This window comes from Polypterus senegalus, chromosome 3 (genome assembly GCF_016835505.1).
Source record: "Polypterus senegalus isolate Bchr_013 chromosome 3, ASM1683550v1, whole genome shotgun sequence".
Classification (NCBI taxonomy): domain Eukaryota; kingdom Metazoa; phylum Chordata; class Cladistia; order Polypteriformes; family Polypteridae; genus Polypterus; species Polypterus senegalus.
Genome location: NC_053156.1, coordinates 70451730 through 70468160, shown reverse-complemented (window position 1 = coordinate 70468160; position 16431 = coordinate 70451730). Strand labels below are relative to the sequence as shown.

At 36.2% G+C, this 16431-nt stretch overlaps 1 protein-coding gene across 8 annotated transcripts in view; it reads left to right on the top strand.

Moving 5' to 3' along the window:
- Window positions 1–16431, top strand: part of lama2 (laminin, alpha 2) — an 852572-nt gene that overhangs the window by 637894 nt on the left and 198247 nt on the right. For all 8 annotated transcript variants that reach the window (XM_039747473.1, XM_039747472.1, XM_039747479.1 and 5 more), the window contains one exon: window positions 10461–10603. In XM_039747473.1, the coding sequence (XP_039603407.1) occupies window positions 10461–10603 (143 nt within the window). The remainder of the gene's footprint in view (window positions 1–10460; window positions 10604–16431) is intronic.

Sequence of the window (16431 nt, the reverse complement as noted above, 5' to 3'; positions counted from 1 at the left end):
CTTACTGTTGGCTTTCCTCTCTTTCTCTTGGGAGGAAGTTGAATTCTGTTTTGTTATCTTAAGCTTGACTGTATGTAGTGTTATTTTCTTCAAATAAAATTTGAAAAGCATATAACTATCCACAAAATTGGTCAAAGGCTTAGTTGGTACATTGGCTTAATTTATGCTGCACTAATGACATGTCACATTGCACCTTGTGAAACTGTGCTCTCTGATGATGGGCAGGCGTGTCATGGAAAAAGGCACTACAAAAGGCCGCAAAGATTAAAAAAACAAGATGGTGTTCTGGTAAATCCAAAGTATAGCAAAGTTACAAATCAAACGTGAACATAAATATTGCATTGTTCAAAACCTGTAGAAGAAAATGTCCAAATGAAAACTTTATTGAACAAAAAAAAAAATGACTGATTTTAGAAACATTGTGGAACATGTGGTTTATGCTAATATACTGGGAGTAACAGGGAGGTGCAGTGGTAGCACTACTGCCTCACAGCAAGGAGACTGGGGTTTATGTCCTGGGTGCTTCCAGCATAGAGTTGAAATGTTCCCCCATGTCTGCATGTGCTTCAGGCATATGATTCAGATTCTTCCCAACATCCAAAGACATGCAACTTAGGTGAACTTATGTATGTATGTATTTACCCTAATGTATGTACAGTATGTGTGTTCACCTTGCGATGGGATCGTGTCCTGTCCAGGGATTGTTTCTGCCTTGCACCCAGTGGTTGATAGGATGGGCTCCAGTTTCCCAACTATCCTAGCCTGAATGAGTGGGGTAAGAAAACTGATGCATGAAAACTGATATTCTGTTGATAGATATACTGTATATATGCTTGCCATCAAAAGTGTTTATGTAATTTACAATAGACAGGGTTGTCACAATAGATTAGTTTTGTCTTTTGTGAAGACAAAATTGGCTTTATTATGGTTACTTTCTGCTTTATGTGAAACGTTTTTCAAAAATAAATACAATTTTTTTTAGCTCATTTGGGGTATTTGACATATGCCTTTATGCCTTGAAGCAAGAAAACTAATGTAGTTTCATATAAAGTATAATGACTATTTAATGCTTTTGGGAAAACTCCCACTTTCAAAATGTTTTGGTGACATTTCCCTGGTACAAATTGTGCCAATAATTAAGCAAATGCTAATTAATCACGGAGTCAGTCTTATTTACTATTAAGAAGCATCCAACCCTTATGCGTACAAATTCCTTTTCAGTCAAAACGGATACATTCAAAAACTGCAGTAAACTCATATATACACATATACAATTAATAAGTATAATATGCTGTACATTCCCGAATATTGTTGCAGTTACAGAATATGAAATTTAATTGTCGAGAAGCAGCAAGTATGAGTTGGTTGTTCCAATTGGAACTAATATTAGTACCAAATGAAGCTGTCAAAAAGACACAGAGAGGGAGTTTTGCGGGGTTGGCAACACATTCTAGAAGCAGGCTTCTGTAGTGGGTGTTCTTTATTTATACATGCAAGAAGACAATTGAGAAGAAAGATACAATTATTCAGTCATGAGGTACCATAATGAATAAAGAAACTCAGTAGTAAGAAAAGCCTGTCCAAGATAAAGAATTAATGATGGCTTACTTCAGTAAATTGTGGTGTGAAGTTTATAATCAGCTCTGAAATGAACACCAAAATTCGGCCCAGTACACTACTAGCAGCAACACCCTGACAAAGTATGGTAATTCAAAAATGAAGTAAAGCAAGGGGACATTTTCTCAGAGGCAAACACATAAAATTATATTTAATCAGAAAAATATCTAGTAAAAATTCAGTACATTTATTCATTTGCATAAACTTGTAAGATATAGAATATATAATTCAAACTTAACTTCAGAAAAATTATTTTTAACACTTTGTGTGTACCCAACACAATAACTTAAAGTACATAATAAATGTCATAAACCAATGTAAGCCAATTGATAAATAAATGAAAAAACAGTTTTAAGTATTAGATCAATTACATTTATATTTACATTTATTTGGCAGATGCTTTTATCCAAAGAGACTTACAAAAATGTTTAACATAACTGAGTTCAATTAAATTGAACTATCCATCCATTTTCTAACCCGCTGAATCCGAATACAGGGTCACGGGGGTCCGCTGGAGCCAATCCCAGCAAATCAATTAAAATTAAGTAAAATGTTTAAAGCATTTAGAACATTTCAAATATATCCCTTGCTATTTCAAACCCATGTAATCTAGATGATGGTCACACGAACACCGAGCTTATCCCAGAAATATCAGGCACAGAGACCACACAGAAAGAAAGTTTTTTCCTTCCAGTCCTGCGATGTTTAAGGGGTGTCTTGTTTCCCTCTACAGCATCTTGATGGGATTCAGATCTGGGCTTTGACTTGACCATTCCAGAACCCTCCATTTCTTTATGTTCAGCACTTACTTGGTGGATTTCCTGGTATATTTAGGATTGGCATATTATCTTCAAGCACCCTCTGGTACAATGATGGTGAACTGCCCAGGCCCAGTTGCAGGAAAGCAGCAAGGTAGCTCAAAACCATAATATTTCCACCACCATGCATTAACAGTTGCTGTCAGGTTCTTCTGGTCAAATGCAGCCTTTGATTTTCACCAAACATCATGAGGAACTGTGGCCAAATAGCTCTATCTTTGCCCCCATAAAAATGGTGCGTTTGCACAATATAATGATAAATTGAATGACCAAACTACTCCATCTACAGTGGCTATTTTAGCATTGTTAGAAGACATCTCAAATGGAATAATTAGAAGAGAGTGCATATTTACAAATGATGTTGACTGGCTTCTAAGTCGATTTAAATTTCACAGAGCTATCCTGTTGGAGCTGTGTGCTGAAAGAATATCTATTGTGAAGAAGTAAAGGCACAGAGAAACAGATTAAGATTTGGGTATCCGTCCCCGTATATTGTTGGATGTTCATGCAGTCAATAGACACTAATTCACTGGTCAGAATACACAAATATGACTGTTGACAATGGAACAATGGTAGACAGAGTTTTTATGGAGTCGTGGCCGGAAGTACAGATAAAGAGGAAATGAGGATGATGTGAATATACTGTAATGGAGATGACGTCATCATTGAGGCCGTAGGTGAGGGCATTGGAGAAGGACTGGAAATGAAGTCATCACTGATGGACAGGTGAATTAGAGATGAATGGGATGAGGAAATGAAGTGATTTCCTGGTGTTGGGAAGCCATTTTTGGGAACAGAATTCAATGTGTGACGGTCTTCAGATCTTTGGGTTTTCCTGGTGAGGAATAGAGAAAGGCATTGATATGTTGTTTCATACCCCCACTGGCTGCCCCCTAATCGTATGTGTGTGATAAAAAAGTCAAAAAATCTTACAGTAAGTAAAACAGAATTAAATGGCTTTATGTAAAAGCCTTACTTTCTTAGATTTCATTTTTTTTAGTGTAGGCACCTATTAACTTCTTTCTGAAGGCAACAGAGAGCGTTTTCTTTCTAGGAGATAACACATATTTCAATAACAAAGAACAAGCCACCTTAATATCTGAGGTTTAAATAAGACAGGTTGTTCTAATCTGGTGCACCTGATTCTAATTGTAGGTATTTGAGAGTGATAAATATAAGGATGCACTTTCTTTTTCCAGATGTTGAATTTTTGTATTTATTTCTATTTATATTATACTAGCAAAATACCCACGCTTCGCAGCGGAGAAGTAGTGTGTTAAAGAAGCAATGAAAAAGAAAAGGAAACATTTTGAAAATAACGTAACATGATTGTCAATGTAATTGTTTTGTCACTGTTGTGAGTGATGAGTGTTGTTGTCATATATATATATATATATATATATATATATATATATATATATATATATATATATTTACACACACACACATAAACATATATATATATACATATCTATACATATACACATATATACATACATATATATCTACATATATACACATACATATACACACACAAATACATATATACATACATACACACACACATATATAAACATATATACATATACATACATATCTACATATATACACACACAGCTATTTCAGATCAGTGCAATACGCTGCATTTGTTAAAACGGATGACTCCGCTCTTACGTGCAAGTCTGTGTGGATATTATGAACTATCAGATTTGTTCAAGTTCTATTTAAATTTTAAATAGAAGGAATTTTTATTTAGTCGACAGAAATATCTTTGGTAGGAATGGTAAAAACAGACAGGAATATTATTCGTGAATAAATCAACTCAAACCTTAAACAACTTATAATATTTTGCTCTCCATAAAAATATATCCTGTCTAAATTATACAAGTTAGAAATAAAGTAAACGTTAAAAGAACAAACATTCAAATTTCTTTACTCTTATGTAATTTTATATAAAAAATAAACTTAGATTTTAAATATCCCAAAAGATTTTGCTCTCCATAAAAATATATCCTGTCAAAATTATACAAATTCAAATATGAACATGCTGCATAACAAAACCTGGAAATATAAATAAAATGTGTTCCTTTCAGCAATAACAAATCAAATCATTCAGTTGTCTTTGCTCATATGTCATTTTAGAGCTGGACGCCTGGCATCTTTTTTTGGCCACAAGTTCGTTTCTGTTTGGTGTGAGGTTCTGTGTTGTGGAGATTCTCAGGATGGATTGCAGGTGCTCATCAGTGAGGCGACTCCTGTGTGCTGTTTTGTTAGTCTTTATCACTGAGAAGAGCTTCTCACACAGATATGTGCTACCAAACATGCACAAGGTTCGAGCCGCATGTAGACGGACTTTTTGTTCTTCAAAGTCACCAAAGCGCCGTGCAAACTCAGTGCGCAGTGCGCTCAGTTTATCAGCAAAGTGCGATTTGGGAACACCGTAGTGACGACTTGGTTTAACATTACTTGGCAACAGGGAAAGTGGGGCAAGGTGCACTGGTGCATTTGTGTCTCCCATAAAAGCAGCTTCACTTGAAATCACTTTGTGATTGTGCACGGGTTAAAACGTCCGCTGAAGTGTCAGATTCTTATTTAATTATGCTGCTTTCTGTATCTTCTGCATTGCATTCAGGTTACCCTGATGTTTTATCTCATAGTGCCGTCTTAGATTAAATTCTGTAATTACAGCCACATTAGCTCCACAAATGAGACACACGGGTTCAGTAAACATATACTCAGCCTCCCATCGGTTTTAAAGGCTCTATTTTCAGAATCAACTTTTCTCTTCAGCATCTGTGAGCTAGCCGCAATAACTTGTTCGGCAAGGCGGCTGAAGCGCTGCATTATGGGATCTGTAGTTTATTGTGTTACCAGCGCTTCATATACCGGGCTTTAATAACAATAATACAGTATATAAAATGATCTCACGGGCGGATATAATTACACGCCGGGCGGATGTGGCCCAGGCCCTTGAGTTTGACACATATGGACTAAATAGAACTTGAAAAGATATATTTTTTCAAATGTGATCGCAATTCAGATAGAGTTGACGCTGCACTACAGCCTGCATCCTCCCTCGCTGTTACTTTTTACCGTTCATCTAATGAATACACTGAGTATGGCTTTACCAAAACAATCATTGATGGTGAATAAAGTATCCATTATTCGAGTATGTAGATCGGATATATATATATATATATAGCATATCGCATGCGAGAAGTAGTGTGTTAAAAAGCTAGAAAAGAAAAGGGAACATTTTAAAAATAACGTAACATGACTGTCAATATACAGTATTTGTTTTGTGAGTGTTACTGAGTGTTGCTGTCATCAAGGATTTGATTATCATTATTTCTTTCAATCAGGTTCGTATTTGTAGGATGTGTTGTGTTCAAGTTACATTCCGTGTTTGTCAATCGTTGTAAAGATGACAGGTTTCATTCATCGATTCGTTTCTTACTGCATCAATAAACAGCTCGTCTTCTTCTTTATCTGAGACCTGACACACTGCATGCACGGGTTTTTTACACTGTCTTCCTTTAGCGGGACATTGACTTTTTCCACCGTGTGCTTTGTTTCCGCAGTAGCTGGATTTATGAATATGCTTATCAGACGCTTCATATTTTTGCTGCCTTTTCAATTGTGTAATTCGGTTTTGTTCAGCTCTTTGGAACTGTTGCTTTTATCTGTGCACTGCGTCAGTTCACGTGAGCGCTCGGTGTACATGCATCGAAGGTTCCCAGCTGTGCTGGTGCCATCTCGTGCTATGTCCATGGCTGTATTTAATGTTACCTTAGTCCTGGCACTTAAAACTTTCTCTCGCAGTTTCGCTGAGTTTGTGTCAAACACCACCCTGACCATCTCATCTTCCTCTCCATAAACACAGTCCTTCACCCGTGAATATTTAGTGGGAGTTTGCTATTGGATTGCCGCTGACGGACGGCCTTATATGGGCAGGCACTAAATTACAAACGCCAGCGCAGCCTGTCTATGAACTTAATTTAAAGTGTAGGTTTACATCGTGCTTTGTTTCAGTAGCAGAACTCATGAATATGGTTGTATATGTCACTCGCCGCTTCTTATTGTTTCGCTGCCTTCTCAATTATATAATGCATGTTTTCTTCAGTGCTTTTTCGAGGTCTTCCTGGTTTTCTATGTACTGCGTGATTACGTGGGAGGCGTGATGATGTCACACGAAACTCCGCCCCCACGGCGTTCAAGCTCATCTCCATTACAGTAAATGGAGAAAAACAGCTTCCAGTTATGACCATTACGCGTAGAATTTCGATATAAAACCTGCCCAACTTTTGTAAGGAAGCTGTAAGGAATGAACCTGCCAAATTTCAGCCTTCCACCCACACGGGAAGTTGGAGAATTAGTGATGAGTGAGTGAGTGAGTGAGTGAGTGAGTGAGTGAGTGAGTGAGTGAGTGAGTGAGGGCTTTGCCTTTTATTAGTATAGATAGATATATAGATAATGGACTATAAAATGTAAATGTGCCATGATGTTTGTTATAATATATCTACTTTATCTATATATACCATTTAAATGATCAAATTTTGGTGTGTCCACATACTGTATGTTGTTCACATTTTACAAATATAAACTTATAACTGATGTATCATGCAATGTATGAATACTGCCATAAGAAAGTATTTTGAAATTTTGCGGAATTAGACCTCAAAATGCTCCCAAGTTGCTGTTGCAATCCCTTCTGTCACTGAACATAATTGAATAATTGAGCTAAAATGTTAGTGTGACACTGAAAATCATCAAGATGGCTCTGTCTCACTCCCATTAACAATTTAAAATCCGTTAAACTCATCCTCCTCCACCTCCAGTTCTCTTAATCCAAAACTTTCTAAACCCATTATGCGAGAGGAGTACATTAATAGTTTTTGTTTCTGATTCAGTGCACAATGGCATTTGAGTAGTGACTAAGCTTGAATGGCTGTATTAAGATGAGAGGAAAAGCAAAATAATACTCTTATGCATGTAGCTCTTATGAAATGACAATTAAGTTATTACCTTCTAAAAGTCATTCAATAAAATACTGGAGGCTTGTTGACTTGGTTCCAACTCTTCAATAAAACCATTTCACACTTGACAAAAATCAATTCTGTTTTACACAATGTTTTAAGATAGGAGGTCTGAGTGAAAAGTCTATCCCTATTCTTCATTCCATTTCCAAAAAGGAGACAAAGGGCACAATTTAAGCTTCTTGATCTAATTTTTTTTTTAAATAATGATGATAATTATTATTTATTTGCTCTGTAAGCTTGTGCTATAAAAAGTTCAGGATCCTAGAAACTATTGAAATCGTCAGAAAAAAACTGAAATGTAGAGATGTCAGGTAATTGAAAGGAACTACTCTGGGCATCTCTCTCCTAGGAGTTTTTGTGTTGCCGACGTGCTTGCATCGTTTGTGCATTAGCGGCTGAGCGACTGTCTTTCTTCTGAGGTTTTGTTTTGCCAACGTGCTGGCCTTGTTTGTGTATTAGCGGCAGGAGGAAAAGAAAAAGGGATACCATTTTGCCGACGTGCTTGCAAGTGGCTAAGCAAGTGACTCTTCTTTTGGAGGTTTTGTTTTGCCGACATGCTGGCCTCACTTATGTATTAGCGGCTAAGTGAGTTTCTGTTTCCTCAGAGCTGGAGCCCTTACTCCAAATTCCACACATAGACATTTATATATAAGATGCTAGCATATTATATTATAGTATCAGTGTTTTCATACTTACTGAAAGAGACAGATTCAGTATATTAAGCATCAGGAAAACACAGAACATAGACATTACCTCTAATTCTGTAGGAAGAAGGGGTGTATTTGTGTACAATATATTGCCAGATGCTTAAAATATTGTCCTTCAAAAGGTCCTCAAGAGGTAGAGTTCCTAAGAGAAGTTTCTGTTGGAACTGTCAAGATGAAGTGGCTATGAGCAGTGCAATAAGAATACCTGGCACTTTCTCATCAATATACCCTGTTAAAGTCTAATGTGCAAAACTGTGGTGGAATAATATAATGATCTAATGATATGTATGTCTCCAGTCCCCCACCCTTTTTGACATTTTGTTTCATAGGTCACAAAAGACAAGTTTTTATGACATAAAAAAGACATTTGTGTATGGCCAATTTGATTTTAGAACATTGGAACATTAGACCAATCTAGACAAAAACAGGCCATTCAGCCCAACAACCTTCGCCAGTCCTATCCACTTAATTCTTTATCATCTGCAAGCCTGATTTTTACTTATATTCTTATCCATATTTGTATATATATTAAAAATAGCAGCAGCCCTAGCACTGACCCTGAAGGACACCACTCTTCAGCCAATTTTGATATGGCTCCTCGCACCATCACTCTATGCTTCCTGTGTCTGAGCCAGTTTTTCAGCCATCTAAAAACATCACCCTGAACTTCCACTTGTTTTAGTTTGATGGTCAACCTCTCATGTGGCACCTTATCAAATGCTTTCTAAAAGTCAAGATTAATAATATCATATGATCCACTTTGATCTTATTCTTTTCTTTCTTCCTGTAGTGAAGTGATCCAGCATTATCACTTTTTAAGAAACTGTTAAACAATTCCAGTTGCGTTCTAGTGACTTTCAACCAATATTCATTGCAATTTTCTCTATAGCAACTCTCTCTCTGACCTCACACATACTAACTGTTAAATTACACACTGATCACAATTTTGATTATTTAGCCTTGAATTTCAGCCATCATTTGTAAAATGACAAGAAACCTGAAACATTTCAATAGTATAGTTTTCAATAATTTTAAGGATTTATCATTGGAAACATAAAAATAAGAGACACTACAGTTGACCTTGTGCTACGTATCTGGTAGACGTGTTTCAGTATGCATATTTGGTCCTGTCAGTTTGTTTCATGTTAACTATTAATAATTTAATTTTTTAAGATCAGGTAGTTTTTCTGCATGTACGGATCGTCTTTATTTTATTCAATAAATAAATAACTAAATGAAACTGAGTGCTAAATTGCTATTATGTTGAATGCTGCTTTCTATTGAACTGTTATAATCTCAAGCATGGTGTTATGCAGTTGTGGTGATGGGTTGAAAAGCTGTGTAACCAAAAAGATAAAAAGCATGCACTTGAAATGAATTACCTTGCAAAGATTGCTATGATTAGGTTTTCAGCAGTGCTCAGCCTGCAAAAAGAAGTTTAGATTGGACAGCTGCAATTCTTAATATTGTAAAGATCCTGTAGAGAAGCATCTACCAGAGGTCACATCCAAATGCCCCAATGAACACTCCACACCTGTTGTGCGAAAGGCCTAAGCCATTTAATGTGACTCTTTCAGGCGCCAGCCACAGCAGTTCACGCTAATATTTTTTAAGATTGCTTATCCCTCAAGACTGACAAACCAATCTAAGCTCAAAATAAGCCATAGTTGTTTGTCTCTTATCAAACAACAGCTGAGAAGGCAATGGATGGTGGAATGATGCACCATGCTGAGTTTAAAAGATTTTCTAGAGTTTCTACACATTATTAGGATCATCATGTCTAAGACAAGAATGTGACCTATAGTAAATCCTGACTGCATGGCTTTTTTTATTGCAAGGTTAGTGTAAAATGGCGGAGGGGGTAAAATACTGACTTCACATTGAACTTAAGTTAAAAACATAAAATTTAGACATAAATTCTTTTCTAAAAATATTCAAAGTATTGTCTTTTTTTTGCCTTTTGAGTTTTGGAGTCTTTCCTGAAGAGATTGAATAAATATATACAAATATTTGGAACATTTACCTCAGCTTTCAGTATATAATTAATGTTTTGTCTTATCCTTAATAGACTATTCTTGTTATGAACTTAACGGGAAAAGTTATAAAATATATATAAGATTAGCATTTATTTACAAACTTTTAAAAGTTGTTTTATTTGTGTAGTCAATATAATGTATACATTTGTGAAAAAAGATTATTCATTTGCTCTCTTTATTTGCAGGTGCTCCCAAGATATTAGCTGCAGTTTAATCTTTATTATTTCTGCTCTGTTTTATTAGTCTGTGATGATGAATGTACAGGACTCCTCCTCACTGACTTAGACAACCTGGGTCAAATGGTGTTGAGCATCAACTTAACTGGTCCACTGCCTCCACCTTATAAAGTGTTGAACAGATTTGAAAACATGACACAAGAGCTAAAGGTAAATTTATTGTATATAGTTGTCTTCAGTAGGCCGTGAATAACTGTTTCTCAATTCAATGTAGATTTCTTCTTAAACAAATAGTGAAACCTGCCTTCAGAGATACTGGTGTAAATTATCTGAATGTGTATTCCAGGAAAAGACCAGAAAGCAATACTCTACATAGAGTACAATATTGTACAAATTCAGAACAGATTGGACAGCTTTATACCCAAAGTAAATCTAAGTAAATGCAATAGTTTAGCTATTGAAAAATAAGCAAACTGTTGTAGAAGGATTATTCTGAAATTATTTGAAATTTAAATGCTGTGATCAAATTGGTTTTCTATTTCTTCATCATTTTCAGATTGTAAACCCATGCTAACATTCTCATAATGTACACTAGCATTAAAGATGCATTACTATGTTATCATTTATAATTTGCTTTACAAATAATGCAATATAAATTATCCTAAGCAGCCTCCAATTTCTTCAGTCTCTTTTCATTTGACGTTTTTTTAATTGTTGCATGCATACAATGTATTATGGCATATTGTAATATACTGTTGGCTATGAAGTAAATAGGCTGCACCCTCCATTGTTGACAGGGGGAAGGCAAGAGACATATGCCAAATTTAATAGCTAATAATAATAATAATAATACATTTTATTGATATAGCACCTTTCCCATGCTCAAGGCACTTCACAGAGTCTTAGAAAAAACCAGCAGGGTATATGTACAGTAACATTGGATACATACTGTATGTTTTCCTGAATAGAACAATGAAACAGATAACAAAGCATTAACTAGAATAAAGGACAATAAACCGGAGTAAAATACTAAAAGAAAAACCTAACAAATAACGTAATTTGTGATATAACAGACACACAAATTATCCTGAGCACCTGGACAGAGAGGTAAACTGCAAGAAAGAGCAGAATGTTGTTAAGTTAAAAACCTTCCTAAATAGGTGAGTTTTAAGTTTTGTTTTTTTTTTTTTTAAATGAATGGAGTCTGCTGATCTAATTAATTTTGGGATGTCATTCCAAATTCTGGGTGCTATGTAGCTGAAGGCCCTGTCACCCATAGAGTGCAGGTTAGTGTGAGGCACAACAGGATTACCAGAATCAGAGGACCTTAGTAGGAGAACAAGACCATAGTGATTTAGAAGGTCACTGAGGTAGACTGGTGCAAGGCCACTTAAAGCTTTGTAGGTTATTAATGGAATTTTATATTCAATCCTGTAAGACACAGGGAGCCAGTGAAGATGGAGCAGGATGGGTGTGATGTGCTTGCTGCTGCTGGTTTGTGTAAGGACTCTTGCAGCAGAGTTTTGAATCAAGTGGAGCTGTGATATAAGATTAGAAGGAGCACCTGCCAGCAGCAAGTAACAATAATTGATGCAGGATGTGATAAAAGCATGGACAAATGTCTCAGCATTAGAAAATGAGAGGAAGAAGTGAACATGTGATATGTTATGGAGGTGAAAGTAAGAAAGTTTCTTAATGTGATTTATCTGGGCAGAATAAGAAAGGGAGGAATCATAAATGACACCAAGGTTCCTTGCATCAGAAGAATGTCTGATGAGATCACCGTCAAGAGTGACTGAAAAGGAGCTCATTTTCTTAAGTAGCGCTTTAGTGACAATTTGCAGGAGTTCAGTTTTGTTGCAATTTAATTTTAAAGAGTTCTGCTCCATCCAGGTTTTAATTTCACTGAAGCAGGTTGTGAGCTGAGAAAAATCTGATGAAGTTGCACTTTTGACATTGAAATAGAGTTGAGTGTCATCTGCATAAAAATGATAACCCAGTCCATAGCTATGAGTAATATGGCCAAGGGGAAGCATATAAATACAGAAGAGAAGAGGACCGAGGACAGAGCCCTGAGGAACTCCTTATGTGACTGGCGCTGAGCTGGAACTCTTGCCTATCAGTCAGATAGGACTTGAACCACTGGGGGGCAGTGCCAGAGATACCCAGCATGTTCTCCATTCTGGACAGTAGAATGTCATGTCTGTCAAGTGCTGCACTGAGGTCTAACAGAATTAATATGCTGGTTTGTCCAGAGCCTGCTGCCATAAGCAAACCATTGCGCCCTAAAACCATACTGAAAGGGTTCCATGAATTTATTAGAGGTTAAGTAATTGGTGAAAAGGTAAGTGGGAAATAGGCCGAAAATTGTTAAGATCATCACCATCAAGACCAGACTTTTTTAACGTCGGGGTTACAGAAGCGATTTTTAAAGTGGCTGGCACATCCCAGTGTCGAGGGATGTATTGATTATTGTCGTAACAGTTGGGATTATGGCATGAAGGCAGGATTTAAGAAGTTTGGTGGGGATGGGGTCCAGTACAAAAGTAGTTGGCCTTATCTTACAAAGCAGGTCATCAACAAATGCCGATGTGACTGGTGAGAATTTAGAAAAGGAACTGGATGGAGTGGGAAGACAGGGAAGGATATAAATGGGTGATGGATTTATGTTAGTTGAATTATTTAGATCTTTAATTTTATTGCAGAAAAAGTGGAGGAATTTTTCACAGACTTCAGCAGAGGAGGTAATTGGGTCAGATGCAGGTTGAAGTAATTTATTAACTACAGAGAACAAAACCCTTGGGTTATCATGGCCACTTTCTATTATTCTGTCATAATGTATGTTCTTGGCTGCAGTTAGTGCATCCTTGTAAGCCCTTTTATGGTTAGAGAAAGCCTGGATGTGAACAGTGAGGTCAGTCTTACGTGACATTCTCTCAAGGCGTCGGCCAGTTGCTTTCATAGATCGTAGCTCTGAATTATACCATGGAGCTGAACGCTTAAAGGAAACCTCCTTATGGTTTAAAGGAGCTGTTTTATCGAGTGCTGAATGAAGGACTGAGTTATAGTGCTAAACAAGACTATCTAGTGTTGATGGAATAGGTGAAGACAGAAAAAGATCAGAAATGGATCCAGCAAGAACAGAGGGACAGATATTTTTAAGTTTTCCGAAAGAAATTTGACATTTACAGATAAGAGAGGTAAGAGGAGAAAGTGAGACAGTGAAAAGCACGGTTTGAGTCTGTAATGAATTCTGATAGCACCAGTGCTTTGCCATTAAGAGATCTTGAGTTAAACAATGCAATATTAGCCGATATGGGTTCGTTGTGCACAGATCCATGACCAGAGTTTATTTTAACATATTGCAGATTTGGCCCACTGACACTCCTGTTTCCAAAGCCATGAGTAGGACAGCATATTCCTGAGCAAATACTGCCAGTGAACTTTTCATTCGCAGACCGGCTGTGGCGGCGACCTAACCCATGATGTAAATATTTCGGGCGCCGCACAATACCATTGTCATAGTAGAGATCAATACTTATCTGATAATAGGAGAGAAGCAGCACAGCACAGCGGAGAAGGTGAGATGGGAGGATGGGGTGGCGCAGATGAGCGGCAAGCAGCAGAAAAAGCATAGTAGGGGATATTACAAAATGCACACGAAGATACCAAAATTTTGAGGTTCCAACATACAGCCACATACATATAATAGTGGGTATTACAGGCAGGATCACCCAGAGCCGCATCCAGCTGGGTGTAAACCTCAGATAATTTCTTAGTCATTAAGCACGTATAGCTTAATGATAGCAAAGTCAATCAACTTGTAGACAATTGAAGAGTAGTCTATGGTATATGTAGTACATTTCGTTATGTTGTATTTTAATTTTATCATTTACTTTGCAAAGTGTATCAAGATAAAAGGACCAGTAGTAGTGTAGTATTCTATTTAGAGATGATTCATGGTTTGTACCTTTTGTTCTTCAGTAAGCTTCAGCTTTGTGTGACCTAGACATGAAAGACGGGGATGTTAAGGCATAATATTCCTTCTATAGCTGTGTTTATCCAAGATTTTCAAAATTCTGCATCTTCTGCTTACTTAATAGAATGTTTTAGACAATGATTTCATATTCCAATACAAGTATCTTTGTCTTAGTCAAATTCAAAACAAATCAGGGAACCATTAAAAATACAAAAAAAAGGAAAAGTTATTGTGCAAGATGTTTCAGTTTAAGGCTTAGATATCTTGACACATTTATTTAAGTTCCTATTCTGCAATTGCAGAACATAGGTCAGGGCATTTGTGCATACTGTCATATAGTGCCATTGTAACCTGCTAGCTGCAATCAAATCTAACAATCCATGTTTTTAGCTGAGAGAATATGTTCCTTACTGACCGATTAACATTCTGTAAATAATGGAATAACAGAAAAAATTCTGTTACATGTTACCTTACAAGGGGTAAAAGATTATACCATTTTCTAGGCAGCTGTGTAAAACTATTCAAATTAGGCAAACACCTATGTGAATATAAACATTAAGAAATTTGTCACTCATTGCTTAGAATTTCACTAATGTACAAAAGTGTCTTAAAATAAAAGACACTTTAAAAGTTAGAAGTATAAATTGACATACCCTTTATTTTTTATAAACTTATTTTTTTCTGTCTATAGCATGCTATTACTTTACTTCCACCTTGCCTGTCTATTTGACTATAAAAACAAAGGATGACTGCTCTTGATTTTCTTTTAATTGCTGTTGTGTTATTATAGAAACATTGGATTAACTTAAATTCTGAAGGTGCTATAGTACTTCCCCTCAGTAAAAACTGATAAAATCTAGTATATAAAAATGTATTAACCTCACGATTTTATATTTTCTTCCCAAAAAAGATTTAGTAAAGATGTTAGCAAAAGTAAACCTGGTGACGAGAACTTTAACAGATATCATTGGTATATATTGTAAAAATATATATATACTGTATATTAATCTGGAAAGTGTTCATTCATCCATTGATTTACTGAACCTGCCTAATCTAATTTTACAGTTGCTGGGAGCAAGAGTCTGTCCCTGTAGATTGCTTAGATTGCCTGAGATTATTAAATATAAATTGAGAAATGCTGGATATTTTTAAAGATTGCTAAGTCAATGGTCAGCACATAATGAAATTGAAACAAATGGAATGTTTTGTTCATACTGACAAACAAGAGTAATTATAGTATCATGGTCAGCCTCCATAAGCTCAGGTTCTGCAGCACTCTCCTGATTGAATCCGAGTCTTTCTGATTTGAGCAATTCAAACCAATGGGCCTATGCAACAATTTAAATAAAAAGAATATCTGAGTGCAGTGGGCTGGTGCCCTGCCCGGGGTTTGTTTCCTGCCTTGTGCCCTGTGTTGGCTGGGATTGGCTCCAGCAGATTCCCATGACCCTGTAGTTAGGATATAGCGGGTTGGATTATGGATGGATGGAAGAATATGTGATTTACAGTACTGTACTGATGTCACAATGAGTACCACATCCATAACAATTATTTTTTAGAGTGTTATTTTTTTTTGTGTTTGCATTGGGGCTGCTTGCCCATATCAACCCACATCTCATACAGAGGAAGTATACCGTGGACCACTGAAATCAAAATTAATGTTTTCTTTTTAAAAAAAACCAAAGTGCTTAAAATATTTTACATACGTACATTCCATAATGGAAATATGATCTAAATTTTAAGATTTTTCTACGTTATATTCATATTTGGGAAGGAGATAAACCGACACATTAAGTCATTCATTTGCCTCCATGTCTTCTGTCGATTTGCCACAGTTGCCTGTCAGGCATTTTTCTGCTTCACTTTGTTCTGTTAAATCTGTTCACAGAATTACCACAAATATTTTAATTTTGTAAATTTTGTTTTATTAATCTATATATCTTTCATGTCAATGTAGGTGTGCAAGCTGTTTACAGGAGTTTCTGTATTCATAGAGGTCTTAATTTGTCATTGTCTGTTAAGATACACTGCCTATAAAAAGACGTTTTCAAATATTATT